At 55.2% G+C, this 25,839-nt stretch overlaps 1 protein-coding gene across 2 annotated transcripts in view; it reads right to left on the bottom strand.

Annotated features, from left to right (window-relative positions):
- The window catches only part of NOC2L (NOC2 like nucleolar associated transcriptional repressor), an 81,639-nt gene that overhangs the window by 26,427 nt on the left and 29,373 nt on the right, over window positions 1–25,839 (bottom strand). For both annotated transcript variants that reach the window (XM_044996672.1, XM_044996673.1), the window contains exons 12-16: window positions 25,085–25,196; window positions 17,115–17,228; window positions 16,581–16,682; window positions 11,302–11,445; window positions 1,434–1,547 (exon numbers count right to left, since the gene is read on the bottom strand). In XM_044996672.1, the coding sequence (XP_044852607.1) occupies window positions 1,434–1,547; window positions 11,302–11,445; window positions 16,581–16,682; window positions 17,115–17,228; window positions 25,085–25,196 (586 nt within the window). The remainder of the gene's footprint in view (window positions 1–1,433; window positions 1,548–11,301; window positions 11,446–16,580; window positions 16,683–17,114; window positions 17,229–25,084; window positions 25,197–25,839) is intronic.

Below are 25,839 nucleotides of genomic sequence, written 5' to 3'. Positions count from 1 at the left end.
CAGTCCATGGCTGGGCCTGAATCAGCACCCTCCATGTGCTATAGGGCTCTTGCACCCAGGCACCCTGTTCAACGGACTCACTTGCGCACACTACCTCCCTGGCACGGAGTCTTCCTAGAACACTCCGAATCCCTGGGTCCCTAGCATGCATTCCCTGTAAGCCCTGCACTACACAGCTGTGTGGACAGGGCACTGGACTGGAAATCAGGAGACCTGGGTTCTATCCCTGGTATGGCTGCTGGCTGACCTTGGACAAGCCACCTGTGCCTCAGTTTCCCCATCTGAGGAAGGGAGATAAAGGATGCTGGCCTCCTTTGTAAAGCACTTCGAGCGAGGCCTACTGATGAAAGGCGCCAGATACTATTTTTAACTGACCCTGTGCATAAACAGCCCAAAGAGCTCTCACTCCGTAAGGAAAGCGGGAATCTCCAATATTCGCTACGTGGCTGGGTCTCAAACCCTCCGCGTGCGGGGTGGCTGCCCACAATAGGCTGGGAGTCTGGAATAGGCTTCCCAAGACTACGAGGACGTGTGCTGGGAGAGCCAGCTGCCCGACGTACCCTCCGTTTGAGCCCTTCTCACTCGCGGAACCAACCCATCACCACCCACAGCACTTCCCGCTGCGGCTCTTTCCAGCCACAGGCTCCAAAGTGCTTCACAGGAAAGGACACGGATCGTGAGCCACGTCTTACAGGCAGGGGAACAGAGAGGTGAGATGACTTGCCCTGGTCGTCACAGCGAGTAGACAGCAAAGCTGGGGACAGAACCCAAGCGGCCTGACTCTCTGTCCGGGATCCTGCCCACTGCACTACATTGGGGAGACGGCCGCATGCCCAGTACGACTGTTTCAGCACCACTATCCCTTTGAAAAACAATCAGTGCATAGAATAAAAGGCACTTGATCTGAGCAGCCTCCCAGCTTTATATTTAAAGGTGGGAGCCAAGCAAAGCCCACGCGCCAAACACCGGGAGAAGTTTGGTCCCAGGTCTGAACTCGGTAACTCAGCTTCATCCCCCCTTATAACTGCCCTCAGCACAGCGGGACGTCAGCTGGCTACAGGAGCCTACCCAGGCACAATGCAGCCATTACAGGAGGCTCGTCCCAGCGCCAGCCACCCAAGCTCACCCCTGCCTGGCGAACCTGGGGAAAGACGCTTTAGCCAGGAAGTTGATGCAAAGGCTGCCACTGGGCTCGGGATCCTGGCAAAGGCATCGAGGCTGAACAGGGAGCTGAAGGCCGTTCACTGTTTAAGTGGCAGGGGCCACCCAATCAAGCTCTCTGCCAAGCAGCCCCCCAAATCACACCCCCTTTCAGGGCAAAGGTTTCTCAGCCACGCTGCTGCAGGGCCGGCTTCGCTCAGCAGCCATCACGTGGGATGTCTCTGGTCTCCCACTGCAGTGAACCAGGGAAGCCGGTGACTTGCAGCCCTTACCCTTTCCTTGCCGCTGATTTCCAGCTGGATCTCTTTCTCCCGCAGCTTCTTCCACTGAGCGTAATACTTGGTCAGAGGTGTCCCCTCTTCCTTGACCTGCTTCTCCCATTGTTCCTGTGGGGGGAGGGAGGAGACGGACGTTAGGCCAGGACCAGGGGCAGTCAAAGCAGGGGGTCAAAGCAGGCTTTATGTAACACAGCCAGGGAGGGAGCGGGCCCGAGGCTGACAGACTGCAGACCGCAGTCCTACGTCCTGTTCCAAGCAGACACGAGCCACCCAGGAACCTAGATTCTACATTGCAGAGCAAGGGCAGGGCACCGTGTGAATTCAGAAGAGTCACTTAAGGCAATCACAGTATCACACATAGCGTCACGGGGTACGTCACACAGCAGAAAAACACAGACCATCCCGCGTTAGCGCATCTCGGCAACCGGGTCGACAGATTCGGGCTCGCATGGGCTCTAAAAGTAGCCACAGAGACGTTCCCGCTCGGGCCATGAGACCCGGCGAGGGGATGGGTCTCAGAGCCTGAGCAGGAACATCTACATGGCTGTTTTTAGTGCCAGGGTCCACACCTAAGTCTGTAGACCCAGGGTCAGCGACTCATTGCTGAGGGTTTGTTGGGGATTTCCACCCCCCGCAGAGTAGATGTATGCACTGACATAACGACAAGGGCCAAGATTTTCCCCAAGTGACTGCTACTTTTGGGTGCTCAGCTGGAAACACCTGAACGGGGCCCAATCCACAGGCACTCAGCACTTTCCAAAATCCACCCCCGTCTTAGGTGCCAAGCTAGGCAGCCCCAAAATCACTGGTCACTTCGGAAATTCTGGCCCTTACAGTCAGAGTTCAAACGACTGCCCTTCGTACCCACAGTGGAGATACAGCCCGGGAGAGCAGCGCAGGGGGCTTGGCAAAGGAAGAGATCTGCAGGGGAATGCTACACACACTAGGGACTTTGGGAACTGTTCCACACAGAGCAGCACCCATACACTAGCACATAGGACAGTGGGGTTCAGGCATAACCTCGGGCCAGAGGACTCAAGCCTGGTGGCCTAAAGGTTTTGTTCCTAAATCCATATTTCGGCACCTAACAGAAGCAGCCTGATCCTCAACTGTGCTGAGCACTTGCAGCACTCATTGGGCATCTCTGAAAGTTGGCTCACTTCTACTGTTAAGCTCTTGGCCCCAGATCTAGACTTCTCGTACTCCATGGGTGCGGGGGAGAAGAGACAGACACAGTAGGCGGACTTCAGCAGGATTTCTGTTCCTTTCATTTCTGGGACCTGTTGGGGCAAATTTGGTCCCCTAAAACTGTTTTGTATGAAGCTTTTTAAACAAAAAAAACCCACCTGCATTTGCAAAGCGTAAGTCTGACAGATGTTTGCCTGGTTTGTTTTTAATTCTATTGCTCAAGTGTTTCGTTTTTAAACAAACATCCCGCAGCAGTGTCTGTCACCCAAACATCACAGCCCAGCAAAGGCAGAACGCGAGACCGACTGACTAATCTACGTTCACTGTCCGAGAAACAGGAGAAGTCAGTCTCATAAATAGCAGGAAGTAAATTAGATGGTTAAAATGTCTTTCGGCTTTGATCACCTGGCGTGTGATCGGTGAGAGGGCATGTTAAATTCAAATGCATTCTTTTTAACCTGGTTGCATCCCTTTACCATAGATCCCACACAGATGGGAACCTTGTCATCTGTATTACAGGAGCACCCCAAGGTGCCGCACAAGCACATGGCGAAAGGCAGCCTAATGCGAGATGGGAGACCTCAGCGTAGGTAACAATCAGAAGGAACGGGCAAAGGAGGACAGGGGAAAGAGCGAGAGGAATGTGTGTTTACACAGAGCCATTCAGGATCCAGCAGGAAAGGAGGATTATCCAGACTCAAGTGTCACAAGCAAAACCGGCACACACTGAGCAGCTGCACGGCACATTCTGTTTCCGTCCGGGGGAATGCACAGGCAGCGCGGCAGAGGAGCGGAGGTGGCAGTTCAAATAAGCTTCTCCAGTGGCATCGTTTTGAAAACACCAAGCTTCAGTTTGTAAGGAAGTCAGGTCGGCCTTTTGGGAGCAGCTCATCACAACTCAGACGCGACAGCGGACTGGCTGCTGTTGTCAATCAGAGCAGAGTCCACCGGGGAAAAGTACGTTTAGAGAGTATTGCATTGCTAAGACAGACAGATAAAGAGAGCAGAGAGACAGCAGCTCCTTAATTTGCAGCAGGCCAGAGCCGCAGTTGGTGGAAGCCGGCATGTATCTACTGAAGGCTTCAATGGGGCCACACTGATTTGCACCAGCTCAGGAACTGGCCCGAAGCAGGGAAGGGAAAAGAAGGAGCATCCATGGTCTCTGCACCATGGACGCACTTTGGTAAATAAATGGCAACCGGCTTGTCAAACCCATATTCTAATGTTCTGGAATCTATTTATTGGGGGGAGGGAGGAGGGTTCAGTCTCCTTCCTCTGAAGCATCAGTGATGGCCCCATCTGGAGAAGGGACAGGGAGAGAGAGTGGACCAGGTGGCACCAAGCATTCGCCGTCACAGGTGCTTGGGTGGCTGGTTCTTGCTCGCATGCTCAGGGAATAACTGATCGCCATAGGTAGGGTCAGGAAGCGATTTTCCCCCAGGTAAGATTGACTGTGACCTTGGCCTGGGGGGGCGGGGGTTCACCTTCCTCTGTAGCACGGGACGCAGGTCATTTGTTGGGATTATCTGGGTATCTCTCACTTAATTCAGGTATTGGGGCACCTCGGTCCCTCCTATTCTCTGCCTGTGGCACATCCTGGTTGAGTCTCCTGGGGGCTGTAATACTCTGGTCAATTCTAGTTGTTGGGTTTAGTTTGCGGGTGCTGGGTAGTGCTGGTGGCCTGTGATACACAGGAGCTCAGACCAGATGATCTGGTGGTTCCTTCTGGCCTTAAACGCTATGATTATACACCCAAGAATAGGGACGGCAGCATCAAACCAAACAGTCCCTTTCCTGTAATGATGGGCCCCCAGTTTATACCAGCCTTTTGGAGCATTGGAAACACACGGCTCTGGACTGTGTGGCTGGAGTCCAGGCCTGCTTGCCAGTTATCTACTCTGCTCTTCAACGCGCTGACAGACACGCTGTGGTCTCTGGTGGCGCAGGCCAGCAGACTGGCCTGTTGTCAGACAGCTCCGCTCTGCTTTCAGTCCTGCTCAGCACAACAGCAAAAGTGACAGAGTCGTCGTCTTTATGCTGAGATCAGGGCTGCTCCTGGCTTCCAGCCAGAACTGAGCATTTCAGCGAAGCCTCCGATCATTCACCGGGGTGGGGAGAGGACGGGAAGGACACTCTTCTCATGGAGGGAGGCTCTTTGTTCTGTCCAGTGTGCAGAGACATCTATTGTTTTTCATTGGTGATGGACCGGGAAGACACAAAAATAATGAAAATATTCCCCTTGACTTTTCATTCTGAACCTCAATGGAAAAAGTTGAGAGGGTCAGACCCAGAGTCCATCTCAGCTGCTTGCGATTCTCTTTCCCTCCAGCACTATTAATTATTTGCGAGAAGAGGTGCTGAGCATGGATCAGGGCCCCGTGATGCTAAACGCTGTACAAAACACAAAGATGGTCCCTGCCCCAGAGAGCTTCCAACCTAAGTAGGAGGCAACCAGTGAATGCAAGACATGGGGCGCCCAAGGAAACGAGAAGATACAGACGTTAGTCATTCTTCATTAACTGGGACAGGCTGCTAGATGAAAAAGCCCAAAGCGGTTGTTGCCATCCTCCCTTAGCAGGGCGCTTCCAAGGCAGCATCAAGCTTGCTTCTGAGCCGTGAACCCGATCGCATGAGGTGCCAGCAGCACAGTGATGACCAAGGTCTTGTTTATTCGTGACGTCAGCACAGCTCTAAGGACAGCATCGCTCCTACAGAAAGTCACCGACTGGTCCAGGACGCCTCCTGGGTCACAGGGACCTTTGTGCGTGGGCTTTAATAAAACACGGAGCATGGCGCAAGAACCTGGACGGGATCCCCCCCACGCCGGGACAGGAGTGATTACACTGGCCCTAACCCTGCCATCCCAGCTGGGGGTCTAGTCTCAGACCTCCTGTCCTGTGATGGCAGCTGGTTCCAGGGCCACAGATGTTCTTAGTGTCAAAGTTCCCGACATTTTCCCTGCTGAAAGTGAAGGCCATAACTTCTGGTCCAGCTCTCAGACAGAAGGTAACAGCTGATCCCCATTCTTTCCAGGGTGCCTTTATGGTGGGAGGGGCAGGAGGGATGCATTTGGTCTCCTCTCCCTCTTTTCTCTATGCTGAATCTCTCCTAGGTCTCCTTTGCTCCCCAAGCCCCTTCCACCGGTTTTGCAGCTCTCCTCCGAACTCTCCCTGTCCTTTCCCACCTTTTCCCCAGGAATCAGGAGACTCGTGATAAACCACAGGCCGAGTACAATGGATGAGAGGGCACGTAGAGAGGGACAGCACCACGGCAGATGCTGGCTGTGCTGGGAAAGGTCTCCGGAGCAGCTCGTTTTCACCACGGTGTTCAATGGAGTCTCCAGGCGAAAGGGAGAAGGGAACAGTGCCGGCGCAGGAGATGGAGCTTTCTCGGGGGCCAGTCGGAGAGCGTGGAACAAACTCTCACAAGGACCGTCACAAACCTCACCACCTTCCCACCCGAGGGCCAGACGCTCTCCTTCGACCTGCCTTCTCCAGCACAAACACAGCAGAGTGGGCATTCAAAACACAAAAGAAAACCCAGAGCGCTCCCCGAGTGGAAGAGCGATAAGTACAGTCAAGGTGAGCCAGAACGAACCAGAGGTGCGGACGTTACTGACCTACTGGAAGGTGCTCAGATGGCCGGCTGAGGGCAGCGGGGTCAGAACCTCTACAGACCAGAGTAAGTTTATCCAGGTTTCAGACAGGCTGGCTATCTCTGCAGAGACATAGCTGCAGGCCCCGGTGCACTAATTCCCCTGCCTGCATTTCACGTCACTGCACTAGAGACCCGTACCGGTGCCAAGGAGTCTATGGCCAGGGTTGGCACGCTGCGCTCCAGGATTAAGAGTTAGCGGCAGGCTCCGTTCTCTGCCTGGCTCCCCCCAGTAAAATATTCATTAATGCATTAATCCTATTAGCATCGGAGTCGGCTTCTCAAAGCAGCCCGGGCTCTGGAATATTGCACTTAAAAAAAGATTTAACGTGAGTCACCACCCATGATTCAGAGTTGGACGGGGGCAGGCGGGCAGACATCCAGCATGGCTGTTCCCCCACGGCAAGCAGCTCCCGAAGATGGAAAGGGTAGTTTAGCAATCGAAGCATCAGGGTTTGACACCTCTAGTCTCCCTCCGGTGGCAGGTTCAAATCCTGGCAGGACCCCCTTTGTCCTTTAGAAGAAGATAATCTAGGCCCATGCAGTACAGCAGGGAGGGGTGAAGCTCCAAGTTTTCCCAGACACACTCACTACTCCCGGGAACTGCAGAAACGTCTTCATGAAACAAGTCCTGGAGAGCCATTCCCCACAAATCCACCTCTCTTAAAAAATCATTTCTCTCTGCTGAAGAGCTGCCCATGAACTGAACCAAAAGCCGGGCTGGGAAAAGCGTAGGCCCCAGAGATACGGTTTAGTCCTAAGCAGAATTTTCCTCTGCCCCTTTTCCCAGCTCTCTCAGAGTTCGTTTTCACTCCGCCCCTTCTCTTCGCCATTTTTTCCTGATCCATCCCCGCCCCCCACCTGCACTGGTTTGCTCTTCCCTGCTCCCGTCTCATCCTCTCCCCTAAGCAGGAAGCAAAGCTAAGAATTGCCCAAGATGAACTGTCCGAGCCCACGATGTCGGAAGGGGTGGCTGGTGAGACGAGTTTGCCTGTTCTCTGGGCGGGGCCTTTTGTGACAGAACTTAGAGCTTGGGTCTTGTCTGATCTGTGTGGCCACTGTTGTTAAGTTACGGTAGCTTAGTTACAGCCCCAACTAAGATCAGGACCCCACTGTGGTGGGTGCTGCGCACACGCACCCCCCCCCCCCCGATGGACAGCCCCTGCCTGAAGAGCTTGGTCTGAACAGAGAAGACAAAGGTTGGGAAGTGAAGCAGAGCACAGGGAGGTAAAATGACTCCCCCCAGGTCATACGCAGAGCCAGGGAGAGAACCAGTCTCGTGGCGTCCAGTCCAGCGTTCCCCCCCTCAAACACACTGCCTGTTAAACAAGCACTTCCCACGACAGCAGGAGTTACTCCATGTCCAGGGAAGGACTCCGCCGGCTCTGCAGCGAGCTGGTTAGCAGCTGCCTCGGTGGGTGGCTGTGTTTCCCTGCTGTGGCATGAAGAGTACGGGCAGTGGGTGGTCAAACGGGCCTGGGGTGCAGATACCAGGGCTCTGCTTGCCGCTGCGGAGTGTGCGACTCAGGGCCTCTCCCCGGCACATGTGCATGGATGGGAATTCCAGGGAGCATTTGCTTTCAATTGCTCCTGCTGGCAAGGGAGACAAGCAGATGTTTGGCCTCCCTTCCTCCACCCTCTCTGGCAGTGATTTGCTGCCACATACATTGTGAGGCTGGAGGCAGGCCGGTGAACTCAACCCACACGCAGAGGGGCACTGCAAGCCTTTCCGGGAAGCCAGGCCCCTGCGCCAGATCAGGTTCTTGCCCCTTCTTGGAAATCGACGCCATCGCTTTGCAAGGCAGAATGGAGCAGGGCAGGGCTACTGTCCACAGAGGACTCCAAACTGCTCTGCAGGCGCATGAGACGGGCCATCATTCCTTCCCTCCCCCAGTGTGCACCCGCCGCTCCCCCCATTCCCAGAGGGCAATGCTGTTCCACTACTAACTGCTAAACTGCATGAGGAGGCACAAGCTACGCCCCCCCCCGTTCCTCCTCGCGCCCTGGCTCCTGCCTCTCCGCAGTGCAGAGAGCAGCAATCACACGTTCTGCTGGGAACCCAGGCATCCCTGCACAGCAGAGCCATAAGCTGCTGCTATACCCCTGTAACTCACAACACAAGAACCCCCCCCAAAGCTTGCATGGCAATCTAGCGCTCCCCCACCCTTCCCAGTGCAGCCCGTGTGCCGCTGCACTACGGGGGTCAGCCCAGACGGACTCTTGTCCCTTTCAGCCGCCAGCCGCTGCAGGTGCGATATATAAACGAGGAGCTGCGCAGGCAACTAAGTGTTAAAATTAATTATCTTGTTCTGATAAATGGGGCTGCAGCCTGAGCTGCTGGGAGCGAGCAGATAATTGCATAGTTGCTGGAAACCCTTTTTATTTAGCGAATGATCTTACCCGGCCCCGCACCTCGCTGAGAGCCCCAGAGGCTGAAATCTCCGCCTCTGCAGAGCGGGTGGGTGGTCACGGCATCGACAGGGGGAAAAAATAAAATGAAAAAAGCCTTGCTCCAGATGGGAAACCTAATCCCTTTGGCAAGACAGTCCGATCCAGAAAGGCATTTATAGAACCAAAGAATATTTAGTCACTTCAAAACCAGTTCCATCAGCCCCTTAATCTCAGAACAACGCTGCTGCGGCCTGGCGCTGGTACACCAGGATTTGAAAGGATAATTTCCCTGCAGTCCACGCAGCTGAGCATCTGAAGATAAATTTATCTGCAGTGGAACTCCTGCTCCGTGCCCAGCGCTAACAGGTGGAGCCCTTCCCAATGCAGAGCTTCAGCCAATTCCCATCGGCGCAGAGTGGCAAAAGCCCGACCCCACGGGCTCTTCTGGAGGATGAAATATTTTCACCTCTCCTTCCCTGCCTGGAAGGGAAAGATCCCACCCCAGACGCCCAACGCAACAGCATACAAAAATCTGTTAATGGGACAGCAACTGAGAGTCTGGATTCGGAGCTGGGTTTCAAACGCTCCAGGACTCAGCGGTGAATGGGTCCCAGGAGAGGGTCTGGCCCAAGCAAGAGAGAAATAAAAATTAATGGGTTCAGCATGAGGGAAGCAGAGTTGAGCTGAATTCCCTGGCCATGCTCTCTCCCCTTTCTCCTCTCTCTGGCGGCCTAGCTTGGAGCGGACAGGCTACAGGCCAAGGGGAGAGATGCTGGGAAGCAGTATCTCCAACACCACACAGCCAAGAACCATTCTAAGAAGAGGTCAGCGTAGGGAAGCCAGAGAATTCGAGGGGAAGATGATGATGGAATAGAATTTCCACCTCCCCATCTTCTTCCACAATCATGCCAAGCAGGTGTCAGTCTTGGTCAAGCCAAGACAGGAGGGAATTTCACCCCACAGCCCAGAAAGAGACCGTCCAAAACTGCTCTCTCTTTCTCACAGCCCCGCTCCTGGCCTCTTAGGCTCTAAGGGAGAAGGGACCATGGTGATCATCTAATCTGACCTCCTGCACATCGCAGGCCACTGAACCTCACTGCAATAGACCCCTAACTTCTGGCTGAGTTACTGACGTCCTGAACACATGATTTAAAGACTTCACGTTCCAGCGAATCCACCAGAAGAGACTCACAGACCTGCTGTACGGGCTGCTCTTCTAAGACAGGCCCATATTAAAAGGCACGAGAAAGAAAGATCGGGCGGGAAACGCGCCAGGGAGCTTCTGATCACTAGGCCAATGGTTCAAACCCAGCCCAGCAGCCGTGGGAAGCTGCCACCACCCAATGGCTGCCCGGTGGCCTGTAAGAAGTGAGCCAGGTGGGTCTCAGTCCAGTTCCCAATGGACAAGTGCCCACTTAGAAGAAAACTAGCCACTCCCTTGTTGGACGTGGCAGCAGGGAGGACGGAGCTAGAACGGCCCCAGGAAACTGGAACTCCCTTCTCGTGCCTGGAAGGGAGGCTCATCTGTGCTGGGCCAGCTCTGTGCAGAGAGGGCTTTCGAGGTAGGCGACGCCTAACCGCCAGCCTCACTCTTCTCCCACTGAAACTAATGGTACAAATCCCAGCTCCGCCTGTGGGAGCAACGGGAGGCCTTTTAAAGCCCACTCTCCCCCTGTGGAACCATCAGCCCCGCCCCTTCCTGGGCCTTACAGTCCCCGCTATCAGTCTTATCTGTAAAGAAAACCCCTCACTGCAGCCACAGCCCAGAGGCCAAAAGCCCCCCGCGCATTCCCTCAGCAGCTACTGCCTGCACCGGGGCCTCTGACATCTCAGGCACCCGCTCCCCTTCCTCTCCGCTCCACATCCGACTTGTCCCCAAAGTTTAAAGCAGAACAACCCAGTGCACACTGGCTCCTCCAGGCCCTGGCCACGTTCCTCGGTGTCAAACGTGTAGAGATGTCTACACGCAACAGCTCGGGCTGCAGGGAGGGGAAATGTCCCAGAGCCCATCGGCCAGCAGCCGCGGAGGCACAACGCCCAAAAGTCCTGCTCTCAGCCTAAAGCTTATTGCTTGGCACTGATCTTAGAGTCCCGTTCCCAGGCGAACAAGGAGAATCTAACCAGGGCACTCGTTTTACAAAGACAACGTGCTGCAAATCAGCTGAGCAACAAAGGTATTATCCCCCCTCCTCCCGCACCTCGGCAGGAGGCAGGCAGCCAAGGATCACGAGCCAGCAAAGTTCCTAGATAGGAGGTGAGGTCCCTCCTCCAGTTGTCACTCATCTGGTGGCCTCCACAGATCTGAAGTGGGACAGGCGAGCTGCAAGAGACTTCCACAGGAGAAGGCCCAGGCAGGTACCACTGAAAAGGAGTGTCCCTAATAGGCGCACACATCCGTAACAGCGGGTGTAATTTAGGGACTATGTTTTCCATGATGCTGTTGGCTGGGGAATTTCGCCAGCGAGAGCACAAGAGCCAAGCTCAGCCCACGCTGTTTTGCAAACGTCCAACCCACCCCGGGCATGCCCAATTCCATGACCTCGCCCCTCCTCCCGCTGCCACAGTCTCAACCCCCACCGCGGAGTCAGAGTGTCTTTCCAGGAAGCCGAAATCCAAGTTGCCGACTCACCACAGCCTCCCTGCTGGCCACGCTGAAGGTGGCTTTCTGACGCCTACTGGCGACGTAGGCAGAATTTTCCTGCAACTTCTCCAGGAGCTGCCGGATCGCTTTGCAGTAGTTGGCGATCTTGCATTCCTTCAGGAAAGATTTGAGCTGGAGCGAGAAGAAAGGAAGGGGAGAAAGGCAGAAAATGAACGACGTGTAATAGTTTCCATTAACTGATCCCACAAACAAAGCCGTCGCCCCCGGAGAGAGGCAGCAAGGGGCTCCTCGTTCCCTCTGTTCACAGCCACGGCCCAGCTATTACCCATCTCCGCTGCCACGGTGCTTCAGGGACCAATACACCGGACGTCAGCACGGAGGTCAACTTAAACCGCCTTGCTCGGAGATCGCTCCTGGCATCCCTTATCACAGCTCATATCTGGACAGGGCATCTAACCATCAGGCTGGAAACACTTCCGCGGCCTGACACCAGAGCTTCCAGCTGCCGTATAATCAGCACAACTGGTCCCGGCTCAGGCAAGAGGCAGGAGTGGAATACCAAGGGGGTGTGTGTGTGCAGATAGAGGGGCACTAGCAGAGCTGGGGAGCCCAGAACTGGAATACCAAGGGGATGGGGCAGATAGAGGGGCATTGGCAGAGCTGGGGAGGGGCAGAACTGGAATTCCAAGGGGGGGGGGTGTCAGGATTGAGCTGCCTCCGGAAGAGTCATCTGCTCCGCCCCCAATTCCAGCCAATGCCTCTCACTTTTCCTGAGTGCAAACCCCACACGCCCTCCCCACAACATCTGCAAAATGAACCTCTCTGTGGGCAGCTGGGAGGCCTCCAACCAGCCGATTATTTCCTCTTGGACCCGATGCCTCATGTGGAACCCTTGGGCTCCCAGCCAGCACAGTTCAGAAACCACAGACGCTGCCGCCGGCCTGCGCAGAGACCCTCCCAGTCACCGAGGAGCTGCCCTGGCCTCCCTCTGGCCAGGAAACAAACTCCAGTTTCACTAGACAATGAGGGTATTTTATTCCAACCAGATCGAAATGTGTTTTTCGCCTGCAGCCTCATCCTTAAACACCCCTCCATCCCGCTCCCAATCCCAACCAGTCCCCCCATGGCTCTGCCCCCATTCTTTTAAGGCTCAACCCCGCCCTCCCCCCCGAGAAAAGCTGAGGCAGCGTCGGGTGTCCCTGCTGGCAAAGGGCTGCAGAAGCAGGGTGGACGGACTGACAAGTAGATTTCCTCCTAGGTACATTACACTGCTTGCCAAATGCTCCCGCCCTCAGCGGAGGGGAGCTCTCCCAGGCAGGCTCCTGGCCAGAGCCACACGCAAAGAGAAACCCCGCCAGGGCAGACAAATGGCTAACTGTCAGGGGATCCAAAGCAGAGAGCGAAAGGCCAGCGGGTCGCTTTCCCTGCAGTGCATATGCCTCACTAATCTGAGCCCAGCGTCGGCGTGGTCTAGCAGTGAGAGCAAGGAAAGGGAGGCCAAGAGACAGGGGTTCCAGCCACTGACTCTCTGAGGGGCTGCGGGAAAGTCACACAACTTCCCTGCCTCGGTTTCCCCGTCCGTAAAATGAGGCTCATTCTGTACCTGCCTAATGCAATGGGGAGCGTTGGGAGGGTTAGGTCAGTTAGTGTTCAGAGAGAGCTGGGAACAGGTAAAGCAGCGTGACGGGACAAAGTACTCCAGTGCCCCGCTAATGGCTCTGAAACACACACGGGCGTGGGGCGGAGGCTTGTTTTACTTTGACTTCACACACTCGTTATTCAGAGTGGGGCTGGGCCCCAAAGGCAGGACTGCAACAGCCACTCCCACCTCCCCCTGGCTCACCAGGGAGTTGGGAAACTGCCAGAACCGAGGAGGACGACGGGCTGAGAGGAGAGAGAGGCTTGAGGTTCAGGCACTGGACTTGAGATCTGGGTTCAGTTTTGGTTTCACTATAGATTGTGTGCGTGACCTTGGGCAAGTCACTTAGTCACTCTGTGCCTCAGTTTCCCCTTTGACCCTTTGTCTTGGCTATCTTTGGAGAGGGGATTGTCTCTCTCTCGCTACCTACATCCAGTGCCACAAGCAATGGTACCCTGATCTCGGCTGGGGGCTGCAGATGTTACTGTAACACAGATCATAAGTCTCCGAATGACGAACTCGACTCGATGTTTAGAAGTCCCGCATGAGGACAAGAAAAACAGGAAGGGAAGTGTCCCTCTGTCAGTCCCACAAACTGGATCACTCAGGAGGCAGGTACCCCTGTGACCGAGAGGCGACACACCTGCTCTGTGCTGTTATTCCCCACCACTGGCAGCTCACACAGCACTGCAGGAAGAGCCAGTCATTGGCTCAAGCTTGCAACTCACATGGTGAATCCTCTCCCGTCACCTGTCCATCCGCTGCACACCACCCCCCATATTCTGCACGATCCTAGGTTCTCCTTCAACCGCAGAAACGACAGGGTTAATATACATCGCCTGCCCTCTCCCTAAAGAGGTGTTTAAAAACCGGTCAGTAAAACTGTTTTTCTGCTGCTCAAATCCCACCCCCAACTCCTCCTAAAATATGTATCTTTATAGGTGCTGCATATTTATCTTCACCCAGGGATGCATTTGTCATTTTATTTATCTCGCTGGATCCCTGCAGCTGCAGCTCAAGATCCATTTCATCCGTTGCGATGTACATTATCATTTTTCTTTCGCTGCAGAAGTGTCGCCAGAAATCCTGCCAAATCTCAAGCCCTATCTGTGCAGTTCAGCGCGGCTTGTTCGCTCCCGTCCCCGCCATCCCACCCCCTCCCTGTTCCCCTGCTATCTGCCTCGGATATTAACGAGAAGTAATGAGATCTTACTCCAGCTCTGGCTCCTGCGTTAAAAGACAGAGACAACCCAGAAGGCTGGAGCAGACAGCGAGGAGGGAGAGAGTGGGTGAACGTGTGTGTGCACGTCTCCCCTTTGCCAAATCGCACAACTGTATCTTCCCAGAATATGGGAAGCCAGGGGGTGCGTGTGAGAGTGAGAGACAAACGACATCTCACACCAGCTCCCAGCTAAGCAGCCCTGTGATTAGCAGGATTGATTCTGTCAGCCTGCCACACCAATGGTTTACACCAGCGGAGACCACAGCAAAAAAAAAACCCCGTTCTCCTTACTGGAAATGATGCAGGGAGCTATAAATGATCTGAAGCAGCTGGGCTTGTGTATTCCAGGCAAACCAACCCCAACCCCAGCCCGCCACCCCAAAAACAAAGGAGGGAGAGCATGCGAGCCAGAGCAGAAAGGAAGGCAGCTGGAGTGGCACATGGCAAGGACCATCCACTGTTCCTGCCCTTCTGCCTAGCCACAGACGATGCCCTCCCCGGCCTGTCCCCCGCCCCTCGTTCTGGTGACTGTCCTCTTTTCCCGTGCCCATTCTGTCTGGTGCTTTCCCTCTGGCAGGGGGCTACGGAGGGGAGAAGCAGCCTCCTCTCAAGTCAGTTCTGATTCTAGTCTGAGAACCAGACAGCGGGCCGTGCGCAGAGGCAGCCAGACCGGCACCTCACCCTCACTGCCAACCAGCAGCCTCCCCCGGTCACTCCCGAGGCGCTGGGCAGAAGAGAAACCTTTGAACCCTCTCCATCCGGCTGGCTCCACTTCTCTTTGATCTGCCCTCGCGCTTCCTGCTTTCTGGGCTGTCAAGTTCCGTTTGGGGTCGATTCAGCCGAGCGTCTCCCAAAGCCACGGACCGGCAGCTACGGACCCCGCCCTCTGCCAGCAGGAATCCAACCCCAGCGCCAAGGCATTAGGAGGTGGTGAGCTCCAAGCCTCAGGACGGAGGGATTTTTAATCACCGAGTGGAGGTGTCCCAGGGACACAGCCTGCCTCAGCTTTTGGGAACGCAAACCCAACGCCTCGGCCCAGCAGACACCCCAAGGCCGTGGTTAGCGGTGGCCACACAGGAAATCAACAGGCTGTTCTATCCGGGCGCTTGTCGCACCACACTGCACACACAGCACTAATTATCTGCAGAAAGGCGGGCTAGGATGTGGGGTGTCTGGAAGCCACAGGGCGCTCGGTGCCAGGGGGCTGCGGGACACGCTCCATTCCCGCCACAACACCAGCTCCCGATGGCTTTGATGCCCTCAGCAGCTGCTGGAAACGACGCAGGGAGCAAAACTTTTCATGTGTCTCTTGTAGATCAGTAAACGGACACACTGGAGTGAGCACGGGAGCTGCGCTCCTAGCACAGAAGAGCCCATCACCTCGTGTCCGCCAGGGGCGGCTAGGCCAGGGCCGCGACCCAGCCCACGACCGTGTGCAGGGCAGGTGCTGGTCTGCAACACTGCAGCTAGGAGCAGATACGCCTCCCAAACGGCCAACGGTTCCCGCGCTGAGAAGTCGCTGCCAGATCAGCCAGAGGCGTCATAGCAACCAGGTGCGTGGTCACCCGCTAGTCAATGGCGTCTAAGCAGAGCAAAGATGCTAGCAGTCCTGAGCAACGTGACGGCAGCAAACCTAAGCCAGTTCCCATACGCCACCCGTCAACAGGGAGTTAAAAAAGGGAGCCCGGGGGGATACGTTCACTGAGCTAGGAGCTCCATTTAACTGTTCAGAACCAGTGACCTGCTGCTCCCTAAATACAAGCCACCCGGCCCCCTAGCTGCGCCAGGTATCAGCGAACACATACAAACCCGCCCGGGCGACACTGATCGGACGGCAGGGCAGTGCGCCAGAGGAGCAAAGCGGGGCTTGCTTGCCAGGGGACGAGGAAAGACGACGGGCGTGAGGGGCCGTGGGGAGGGACAGGGGAAAGGGGCGCGTGTGTTATTTTGTGGTGGGTGAAGGAGGGGAAGAGCCCTGGCTCAGGGGAAGGGATGGAGGAGAGAGCCCCATCTTGCGGTGGGCGTGTGAGGGGCTGTGAGGCAGGGAAGCACGTCGCCTCACGAGGCACAGCTACCAGCTCACGCCTGTTCTGGGAAACGCGCAGCCACACGCTGCAATTTGGACAGAGCTACAGCGCCCAGAGCCAACCTGCATTCATCAGTCACGAGGACACAGCTGCAGTAATTAGATGCCCCTTTGTCCCACTCCCACGTCTCCCAGGGGAGAAGTGAAATACAGAACCACTTCCTTGCCCACCCTCATCCTCCTGCTGCCTTGAGATTTCCCTCCGCTCACAGCCCGAGTGAAACCGGGGCCAAAAACATCTGGAGAAATGCCAAGGGAAGTCACCACTGGGAGAAAAGAGAGACCCCCTCCCACCCGCTACCAGAACCGTTTCAAGCCTGCCCCAAATTCGCACGCCCCGGCACAGGAAAGTGCCTTACTTGAATGATAATTGGCAGGGTCAGCTCTGGGAATCCGATGCTGTGGGCTTGGCCGTGGAGATATTCGAGTATCAAGTCATACAGCTGCTCAGTGAGGCCATCCTGGGTAAGGAGGATGGAAGGAAAAAGAAATCAGATAAAAACCAAATCCCAAACTACCTCCACGCTGCCAGGGCCCTGAGCTCTGGGCCCCCCAGGGTCCTGTGGATGGAGGAGAAACGGATGGGGATGCTGGGACGTGAGATGGACCCATGTGAAAATCTCTTAGTACGCAGACCACAGAATAAGCCACCCCAAGAGATGACACTGGACGCACTGCGCGTGCCTTCTTGTGCCTTCATCACCCCAGTTAAACCAGGTAGAGGCATCTAGATGGGGAAATTAACCCCTTACAAAATCCACCCCAGGTGCAACCGTCCTGACTTCAAAGGAGCTGTCCAGGGATTTGTTTCGCTCACTCTGTACTGGGCGTTAGAGCATGAACCCTGGGGTGGTAGGCAGGTTCCGCGTGACAGGGGAGGGGTTTCCACATACCCGGAAAGCCTTCTCCTGCAGGTTAGCATTGGACAGCTTCAAGACGACCGCGAAGTTAATGGGCTTGGCGCTCATGCGGCCTGGCTTCTTATTGAAATCCACTTGCTGGAAAATCTGCAACAGAAGAAAATCCGGTGTAAAGATGATAAAACTCGCAGCGGGCAGAGAGAGAGAGAGACTAACAAGACCACAGCCTCGCTGAAAGGCCTACAGGCCTGGTCCTAGATCAGCTGACATCACTTGCAAAACTCCCACTGCCTTCAACAGCGCAGCGCTGAGCCTGGGTGAGCGTAAGCTGCTATACAGACAAAGCCTGGTGATGCTCCTCCAAAACAGGGAAGGATTATCCACCACTGCACAGATGGGTAAACTGGGGCAGAGAGTAAGTGACTAAACCAAGGTCATACGAAGTCGGTGGCAGAGTTGCAAATACAACCCAGAAATCCTGAATCCCCCACCCCCTCTTCCCCTGCTCTAACCACTAGCCTTCATTTCTTCCTAAGTATCCTATTCACATCCTTGGCAGATTGCAGAGCAAGTCCGGGATCAAACGTCTCCTTTGGCGAAAGCTTTGGAGACCTGTACGTGAAAAATGCTACAGAAGCATGCTGTCGGACGAAACCCCACCTTGCACAGCGACGCGGGAAATCAGAAGCTTGCTCCTGAGCAGAGCTGAGCCTTACGAGTTCAAACAAAACACAGCCCAAGAATACTTCCCAGGTCCCTTACATGAATGGGCTTCTTTTCCGACAGCAGGACTCAGGGCTGCGATTAGCACATGCTCATTAACAGAGAGCCCACGTCTATCATCTATGTTTTCCCCACTGAAACTTCATCCCAACTTTCCCTAAGGAGCAGAAAGACCAGTCGGTACATTTCACAAGCCACCCTTCATCAGCAGAGGATGCTGTGTCCATCCCATCCTGGCCTTGAAACAAGGGAGAAAGCGCAGATTATTCTCCAGGGCTCCATCTGGATCCACCCGTTAGACACACGGGGAAAACCTGTCCCTTTCCGGGCACAGAGCAGTGGCCACAGTCTCTGGCAGCTCGTCCGGAAAACCCAGTGCACGAGCACGTACCATCAGAACAGCAGGCTTTGGCCATTGTTTTAAAAGAGGGGCATTTTTAAAATGGCAGATGTCTGCGGCGGCATCAGACGTTTGCTTTTAACTGAGAAGAGCTGTACAACTTTAGCCACCGTAATCAAGGTCCAAGCCCATGCTGCCCGCCCACCTGGAGGAGCTTCCCAGCTCTGCGGGAGGAGGGGAAGAGGGATCAACAAGAATCTCTATTCTAAGCTTCCCGGAAAGGTCACGCTCAGCAAGACGAGACTTTGTTGCTAGCTGAAATCCACTAGAAGCCGAACAGCTGGCCCAGGAATCTTCTCTGCATCTCTGCGCAGGCGCTGGGTGGGGACTGCCCTGTCCCGATAGCCACGTTCTGCTCAGCACACTGTACATGGGTTCTTCTATGGGGCGGGGTTGTGCCATTGAAAGGGGCCGATGTCAGCCCCCAGGGACAGGGGTCAGTAGTGCCTGGTTACCCGCCACATGCCTCTGCCCTGCCTGAGAGCTGCTCCGCCCAGGAGTAAGGCGACAGCTCACTCCCCCATGGACCCTTGGCATCTCTGCAGAGTCAGCCAGTGAGAGAGAGTTTGGGGAGGTGGATATTTGTCCCCTGGCAAGAGGTCTAATTTCAGCCAGGCCAGGTGACGGGTGGTAACTTTCAGTCACTCCCAGCCTGATAGGGCAGGAGCCATCCAGCTCTGGTGCCCTTATTTAGCACTCAGAATATTTTGCTGCAGGGTCTTCTCCTCCGCCTTGGGGATTCCCTACCTCTTAAACACCACACCGAGGCTGCGCTCAAGCGCCATGCATCCTCTGACTGTTCCTGCTCTGCACCCAGCCGTGGGAGCGCAACGCCCCAGAGACGCCCCAAAACCCAAGCAGCATTGCAAGTGAGGGCAGAGGACTCTGGGTGCTGGAACAAGAGGGTCCAAGTCACACAGCTGCCCCCAGGCCAGAAAACCGCGTGGTCAGCGATCGATTCTGTGCATTTGATTTGTCAGGCCAGGTTATCAGGGAGGGAGGGCCGAGCTCGGTGGCTTGTGAAAACAAAGAGCCCCTCTCCAGGGAATCGATGCTACAAACCTCGTTATGCACAATTATTTCTTTGGCCGAAACAGCAGCATCGATCCCCTCGGTCAGACGCGTGGAAGCGGAAGGCGTCGGGCTTTGTGGGACCGCACATGCTGGCGGCCGAGGGGTGAAATGTAAGCAGACGTTTTGAGGCACTCGCCGGGGGGGCCAGGGAGACGATATGAGCATTGGTCAGGAGAAGGGACAGAGGCTAGCGACAGGGTTGGAGGGGGGGGGGAGTGGAGACACCCCGGGGCAGGCTGGAGAGAACACAAGGGGGGGGGGAGGGAACTAGAGGGCCAGAAGACTCAGAGGCGAACGATCTGGCTGAAGTCGGGATAACATCTGTTGGCCAGAGGAAAGGACGTGGCAAGCTAAGGCGGCAGGAGTGGACCATCTGGCTTATATACAGGGTCACTCATTTCTACACCTACAGGGTCCCTCTTATACACAAATATATACGGTACTCATTGCCAGCACCACCCCACAGCAGCCAATTTACAGCAATCCCTGCCACCCCGTCCAGCGCCCATTACCTTCCCCTCTGGGCTCTGCACAGGCCAGCTAACTCCAGCCAGCCATCCTACGGGCCGCTGCCCAGAATGAGGCTCACCCTCCCTCCCCCCAGCCAGCCCCAAGCCACATTCCAGGAGCATACGCTCCTGCGGGGGCCTCTCTCACACCCCTTCGACCACCTCTCCCGTTATAATCTCCGCCGGACAAGGACTTTGTCTGTATGCCCACAAACGCCAGTTGCAGCAACCGATACCTGCCTGCCAGGAACGGGACTGAGGACAAACTTATTCCAGAGGACACCTAGCACGCTGCTACGCTGGCAGTGGATAGGGACAGGGAGTCAGGAAACCTGGAGCATGCACCCTCCGTGGGTAACCTCGGGCAAGGCATGTCCCCTCTCTGTGACTCAGTTTCCCTAGCTGCGGAGCAGCAACAATGGTGCCCACATCTTTGGAGAAGCCCTTCAAGATCCATGGATGAGAAGTGCTGCACATATGCCCAGCGTTCTCATTGCTCAAATGACCCCTGCACCACTGGATATCCTTGCGGAGAACCGACCCCCTCTCCCCCACACCCACCAGCAGGGCATCTGAAGGCCCCAGAGATTCCCACCACAGCACATTGCACACCTGAGACGGGTGCAGCGGAGTGAAAAAACTCCTGCCTTTCTAAGCATGTCAGGGTTAGTCCGTGGCGCCTCCCCTTGCCCCCGCTGAGGAGCAGCTACATTTAAATTGGCATACCAAGACTTCCCATGGGGAGATTTCCACCTTGTTTACCCACACCTGCCTTCCAGCAGTTGAGCCGCCAATTCTCCCGCTGCAGAAACTATCGCCTGTCACCAAACAAGGGAAGCACCAAAAAGGCATCGGGATCTCATGGCCTGTAAGGGGGGGAAGAATCCAAAAAGCTGCCCCCCTCTCCAGCCCCCTTCTCAGATTCCTCGTCTCCCCGCCCTTTCCCCTAAGAGGTAATTTTGGAAGGCTTCCCTCCCTCCTGGAGAGCAGAGATGGAGAGGAGCCGTCTGGTTGCCTGCACCGAGGAGCAGAAGCTCTTGTCAAAATGAATCAGGGAGCCAGCTCTCATTTACAGTGGCAGGGGCTTGGGGAATTCCTGTGCCTAGAGGAATCGTGCAAACATTCAATCTGCCATCTCCGGAAGGCTTGGCGGTGACAGGGGCGGGGGAGGAGGGGGGAGGCAGCAACTGCTGGATTTCCTTGATTGCATGCAGGGGAAATTAGCATTATCACCTCTCACCAAAAACACCAAAAATCAACACACACCATGCTCCAGGGAATCTGATTTCTGGTGCCATGAGAAACTGCTCCAAAAGGCACAGGCAGCGTCAAAGCCCGTGCACGGGGGCGTTCACTAGCACAATAGCAAGAGTGGGCACAAAACAATGAAGTCATGAACTCCAGAGCTAGCCCTTGGTATCTACACACCCACGGGGACCCTCCCACCTGCCCTGCTATGGAAGCTGGGCTTAAAATGGATCTTGGCACTCTGGAGTGTGATTGGAGGTTTGCAGGGGGCACCCACATGACCTCACGCCAGACCAGACCAGCTAAGTCACGAGTGAAGCTGAGGGCCTACAAGGATGGTCTCATTGCTAAGGAACTGGATTGGAACTCAGGAAATCTGGATTCATTTCCCAGCTCTGCCACAAACCACCCGGTGTGACCCTGGGCAAGTCACTTAAGAGCTCTGTGCCTCAGTTTCCCCCTCTGTACAACAGGGATAACACCTCCCTACCTCACAAGGGATGGGAAGTGTCCTGAAGGCAAAGGCGTTCGGGATCGTATGGTGCTCGGATACTACCACGACAAGGGACAGAGGCGTATCCCGGTGTGAAGAGACGAAAAAGACAGTTCTTGGCGACTCGATGGAGTACCTGATGCATTATTTGCCAATGCTAGGGGGGCGCTGGCTGGCTGCTGGGAGATCAGAGCGGTTTGCTGCATTTCAATCATCTTACGTTTTCACGGGAAAGGCAGCATTTTGAATAAGCACACAGATAACACCCCCCACCTGGATGAGGTGAGCCTGAGCAGTGCGTGCATGCACACACACACACCCACACCCACCCCCCAGCATCGGATGTGGTCGCAGGCTTGCGGAAGCCAGGAGGAAGTTGAGTGTGCAGCGCGGTAACGTCTGGCTAGGGCCTGATACAGAGCTTGCCACCGAAGTGGTGGTGGCGGTGGCGGGGGGGAAGAGGGAGGGAACGGGAAGACAGGACACGGGGGGCAGGGGGGGAACCGCTATCTCCCAGAGCCCGAGAAAAGCAAAAACCACCACGTTGCACCGAGGGTAGATGCCCCTATCGCGCCACCGGGCTGGCAGCGGCTCCGAAGAACAGGCGGCAAGAGGAAGGAGCGCGGCGAAGAACCGAGCAGCCCACCCGAGCCAGGGAGCGGCAAGGGAAGCGGGGGGCCGGAGCAGAGTTATAAACGGCCCTGGTTTCCACCGGCTGAGAGGATGTGGTTTGCGAAGGACGTTTACAACAACATGAAACCGCAAGAGCCTTTGCTTCAACAGAACTCGATGAGCAACGAGCCCAGGGCTTGTTTGTTTGAAAAGCCTCATCCTTCTCCAGCCTCTCCCTCTCCCTCCTCAGGCGCTGATCGCCAGGGCTCTCCCCCCACCCCTGGAGCGCCGCTCGCTCACTCGCTCGCTCTTCCACAGCGGCGGCGCGCAGCCAGGCTTGGGGGAAGAGGGGCCGGTTCGTTGGGTCTGCGGGAAGGGAGGGGGCGCTTTTTGCTAGGAACGGGGTGAGGGATGGTGTGAGGCGCTGACCGTTTGCCAGCCCTGCCCCGCCCCAGGAGGGAAGGGGGCAGCTAAGAACAGACTTCACTTGCAGGCAGCTATTTTAAGCAGCCTTTTAGGTCTAACGGGCTTTTTTTGAAGTTTAACTTCTTGGGCGGTTGCTCGGGACGTTTTCTTCTTTTTCACTGAGGAATAGGTGGCTCATTAATTATAGGTATTACGGTATTGCCTAGGCAACCCAACTGAGACCAGGCCCCCGCCGTGCTCGGGGCTGTACGCACCGAGACCAGGCCCCCGCCATGATCGGCCCCCGCCGTGCTCGGGGCTGTACGCACCGAGACCAGGCCCCCGCCGTGCTCGGGCCCTGCCGTGCTCGGGGCTGTACGGACACAGTGAGCCTGCCCCTAAGAGTTTACAATCTAACTAGACAAAAGGCAGGACTATGGCCCCCATTTTACAGGTGGGGGTACTGAGTTATAGATACATTATGCAGCATGGGGAGTCCGTAGCAGAGCCGGGAATCGAACGTGGCTCTCCCGAGGTTCATTCCAGTGCCTGAACCACCATAACATCCTTCCTTGGGCTCAAGGGACTGGGAAGAAAACCCTGTGGCAGTAGCATCCCAAACCCATGGCCATCCACCAGAGGGATGTTCAGTGGGCCTAGGTGAAAGCAATTTGGCAGGTTCAGTCCACGTCACCGCCACAGAAACCACCCGCAACGCTGGTGCTATCTGGGCCCCTTGCAGCAGCCTGGAGATGCCAAGGCCTGTCTGCACCTTGGAGAGCAAAGCCCCCTCCCACACCTCCAGGTGGCCCCTGCAGCCCCAGGCTGTGGCAGCACATGGGAGACGCTTGGCCTGACACTACCTGTGTTGGGCCTATTCTGTGGACAGTGGCCTTCAGTCTCCAGGGCTGACAGTCCTGCCCCAGCATACACACAGAGCGCCCATCCAAAGACAGCTAGAGAGGAGCCTATCGACACTCCCCCTATTGGAACCGCTGCTCTCAACTGCCTTAACACAAAGGCTTCTCTCTCCCCAGGCCACCACCCGCTCTCGTCCGTAGAGGGCCCTGAGCACAAAGCCCAGAGCTGAGAACAAAGCTGACGTCTCCTCTTGTAGCTAAATGCAGATGCGAGAGTTACCCAACCTCAAGTTCTCCCTTCAGTTAGTTTGGGCTCATTGTCATTGCAGTTGCATTCCTGTGATGCATCCAATGATATCTAGTGGCCAGCGCGGTTAGTCACAAGCCAATATCTATGCCCAGCTGAGAAAAAAAAACACGTGAAGGAAGCAGAATTCTGCATATTAACTTTTAGACGGAACATCACTGACACCAAGTGTCTGGGGTGTGGCCTAATGATCACACTTAATGTTAAGATTACACATTTCTAAATAGCTCACAAAGGGTGAATGTGGAAGTGGCGTGTTGCAAACCCACAGCCAGCACAAGTGGAATACATTACACATGGTTATAAGCACATAGCTCAAAGGTGCTGTAGGTAGTTATAAGCCACCTCTTAATCTGCTGGACCCTATAACAGTTAAACACCTATTAATCAAGCATCCGACGAAGTGGGTATTCACCCACGAAAGCTCATGCTCCAATACGTCTGTTAGTCTATAAGGTGCCACAGGACTCTCTGCTGCCTTTGCATAAATGTGTCCTTAATATAAAAAGCGCAACTGGATTTCAGCAATAAGCTCCTGGCCTTTCAACCCCAATTCTGGCTCCAAGAAAAAGCCAACCCCCTGAATCCATATACCCTTCCATCCCAAAGTTTGGGAAAGCTGGAACCCAGATCCAGGCTTTGCAACTTAAGCACATTTGTCTCTTGCTCTTCGAGATAGGAAGTTCTATTCCCAACGTGCTGGATGGGGCATCTTGGACGGACCAGACGATGCAAGTCCAGTGCTGGGCTATAACAGTGGAACCAGGCTACAATTAACCACTGGAACCATTTATCAAGGACTGTGGTGGATTTCTCCATCACTGGCCGTTTCAAACAGGAATTAGTTCAGGCCGGTGCTATGCAGGAGGTCAGACTAAATGGTCACAATGGTCCCTTCTGGTTTTATCATCTATGAATGGGACACCCGCAGCCTCAATACAGATAATTCCTTTCAGAAACACAACAGGCAGAGTTTGCTGGGGGTGGGGGCATGCCCTGGAAAGGGGAGAAACATAAGAATTCCTCAAGGATGGCCCAGTGTTACCCACAGAGCAGCAGCAAGCCGGGCAGTACAGTGCATCCCCAACTCTGCATCGTCTGGGGAAGGGCTCATTCCCCTTTGCAAGCTGTCACAGAGATGCTTTGTGCCCATCAGGTCTTGACAGTCAAGGCAGCCCCTAAGCTGCAACGTAGATGGTGAAAACTCCACCCTATTTATCAACGATGGGACCCAGGGTATATGACGCTGCTTGCCAGGGTTGCAAGGAACCGAGGAAGTGTGCAGCGTTAGCAGCCGTTTGCAGATGCCAGGGGGAGCGTGTGTTTAGACAGCTTTTGTTCGTTGCTGTTAGATGAACAGGAAGTGATTTACCTCCAGGATGAAGGGAAGAACCGGGACGAAGGTCCGGGTGTTCTCAGAGAGCAGCGTGAGGGCCCTGACGCAGTGCATCCTCAGGGGGTAGAAACGAGCCGTGGGCACCAACCTGGAGAGGAGACAGAGGGAAGGTTACTGGGGAATCAAACCTACACTCTTCAGGGCTAAAGACACAGGCCTCTCCCACGTGAGCTGAAAAGGAAAATTGTTTTTGCTCTGAGTAGGAGGCTGTTCGAGCTGCTCAGGCTGGCCCACAGAGGGAGACCTGATATCATGAGCTATGCCAGCAGATAACAAGGATTTCAGCTCCTCACTCATCTGAACACCCTGAGTTCTTGCGACCAGGATCCCAACTCCTCAGTTTCCTCCTTCTAGGTTGGTGGTTTTCAACCAGTGGCCTGTGGACCCTGGGGGTCTGCAGACTATGTCTACGATTTCCAAAGGGGTCCACACCATTACTGGACATTTTTTAGGGTCCGCACATGAAAAAAGGTTGAAAGCCACCGTTCTCGGCAATCCCACATTATCAATGTACCTTCTTCAGCTGCTGCCGTCCCTAATAGCATCATTCTCCCCCCTGCCCACCAAACCAGAGCCGAACAGGTAGAAAAGGGACACTCAGGGCTCTGCTCAGAACCAGTCAATACTGCTCCTCAATGGACCACCAGGGCACTATGGGAAATATTCCCCCTTATTACCATCACCTACTACTATTCCAGGACAGAGTCCTCCCACCACCTCTGGGGAAACAA

This window comes from Mauremys mutica, chromosome 21 (assembly GCF_020497125.1).
Source record: "Mauremys mutica isolate MM-2020 ecotype Southern chromosome 21, ASM2049712v1, whole genome shotgun sequence".
NCBI classification, from domain to species: Eukaryota; Metazoa; Chordata; order Testudines; family Geoemydidae; genus Mauremys; species Mauremys mutica.
This window is presented reverse-complemented; position numbering and strand designations above follow the sequence as displayed.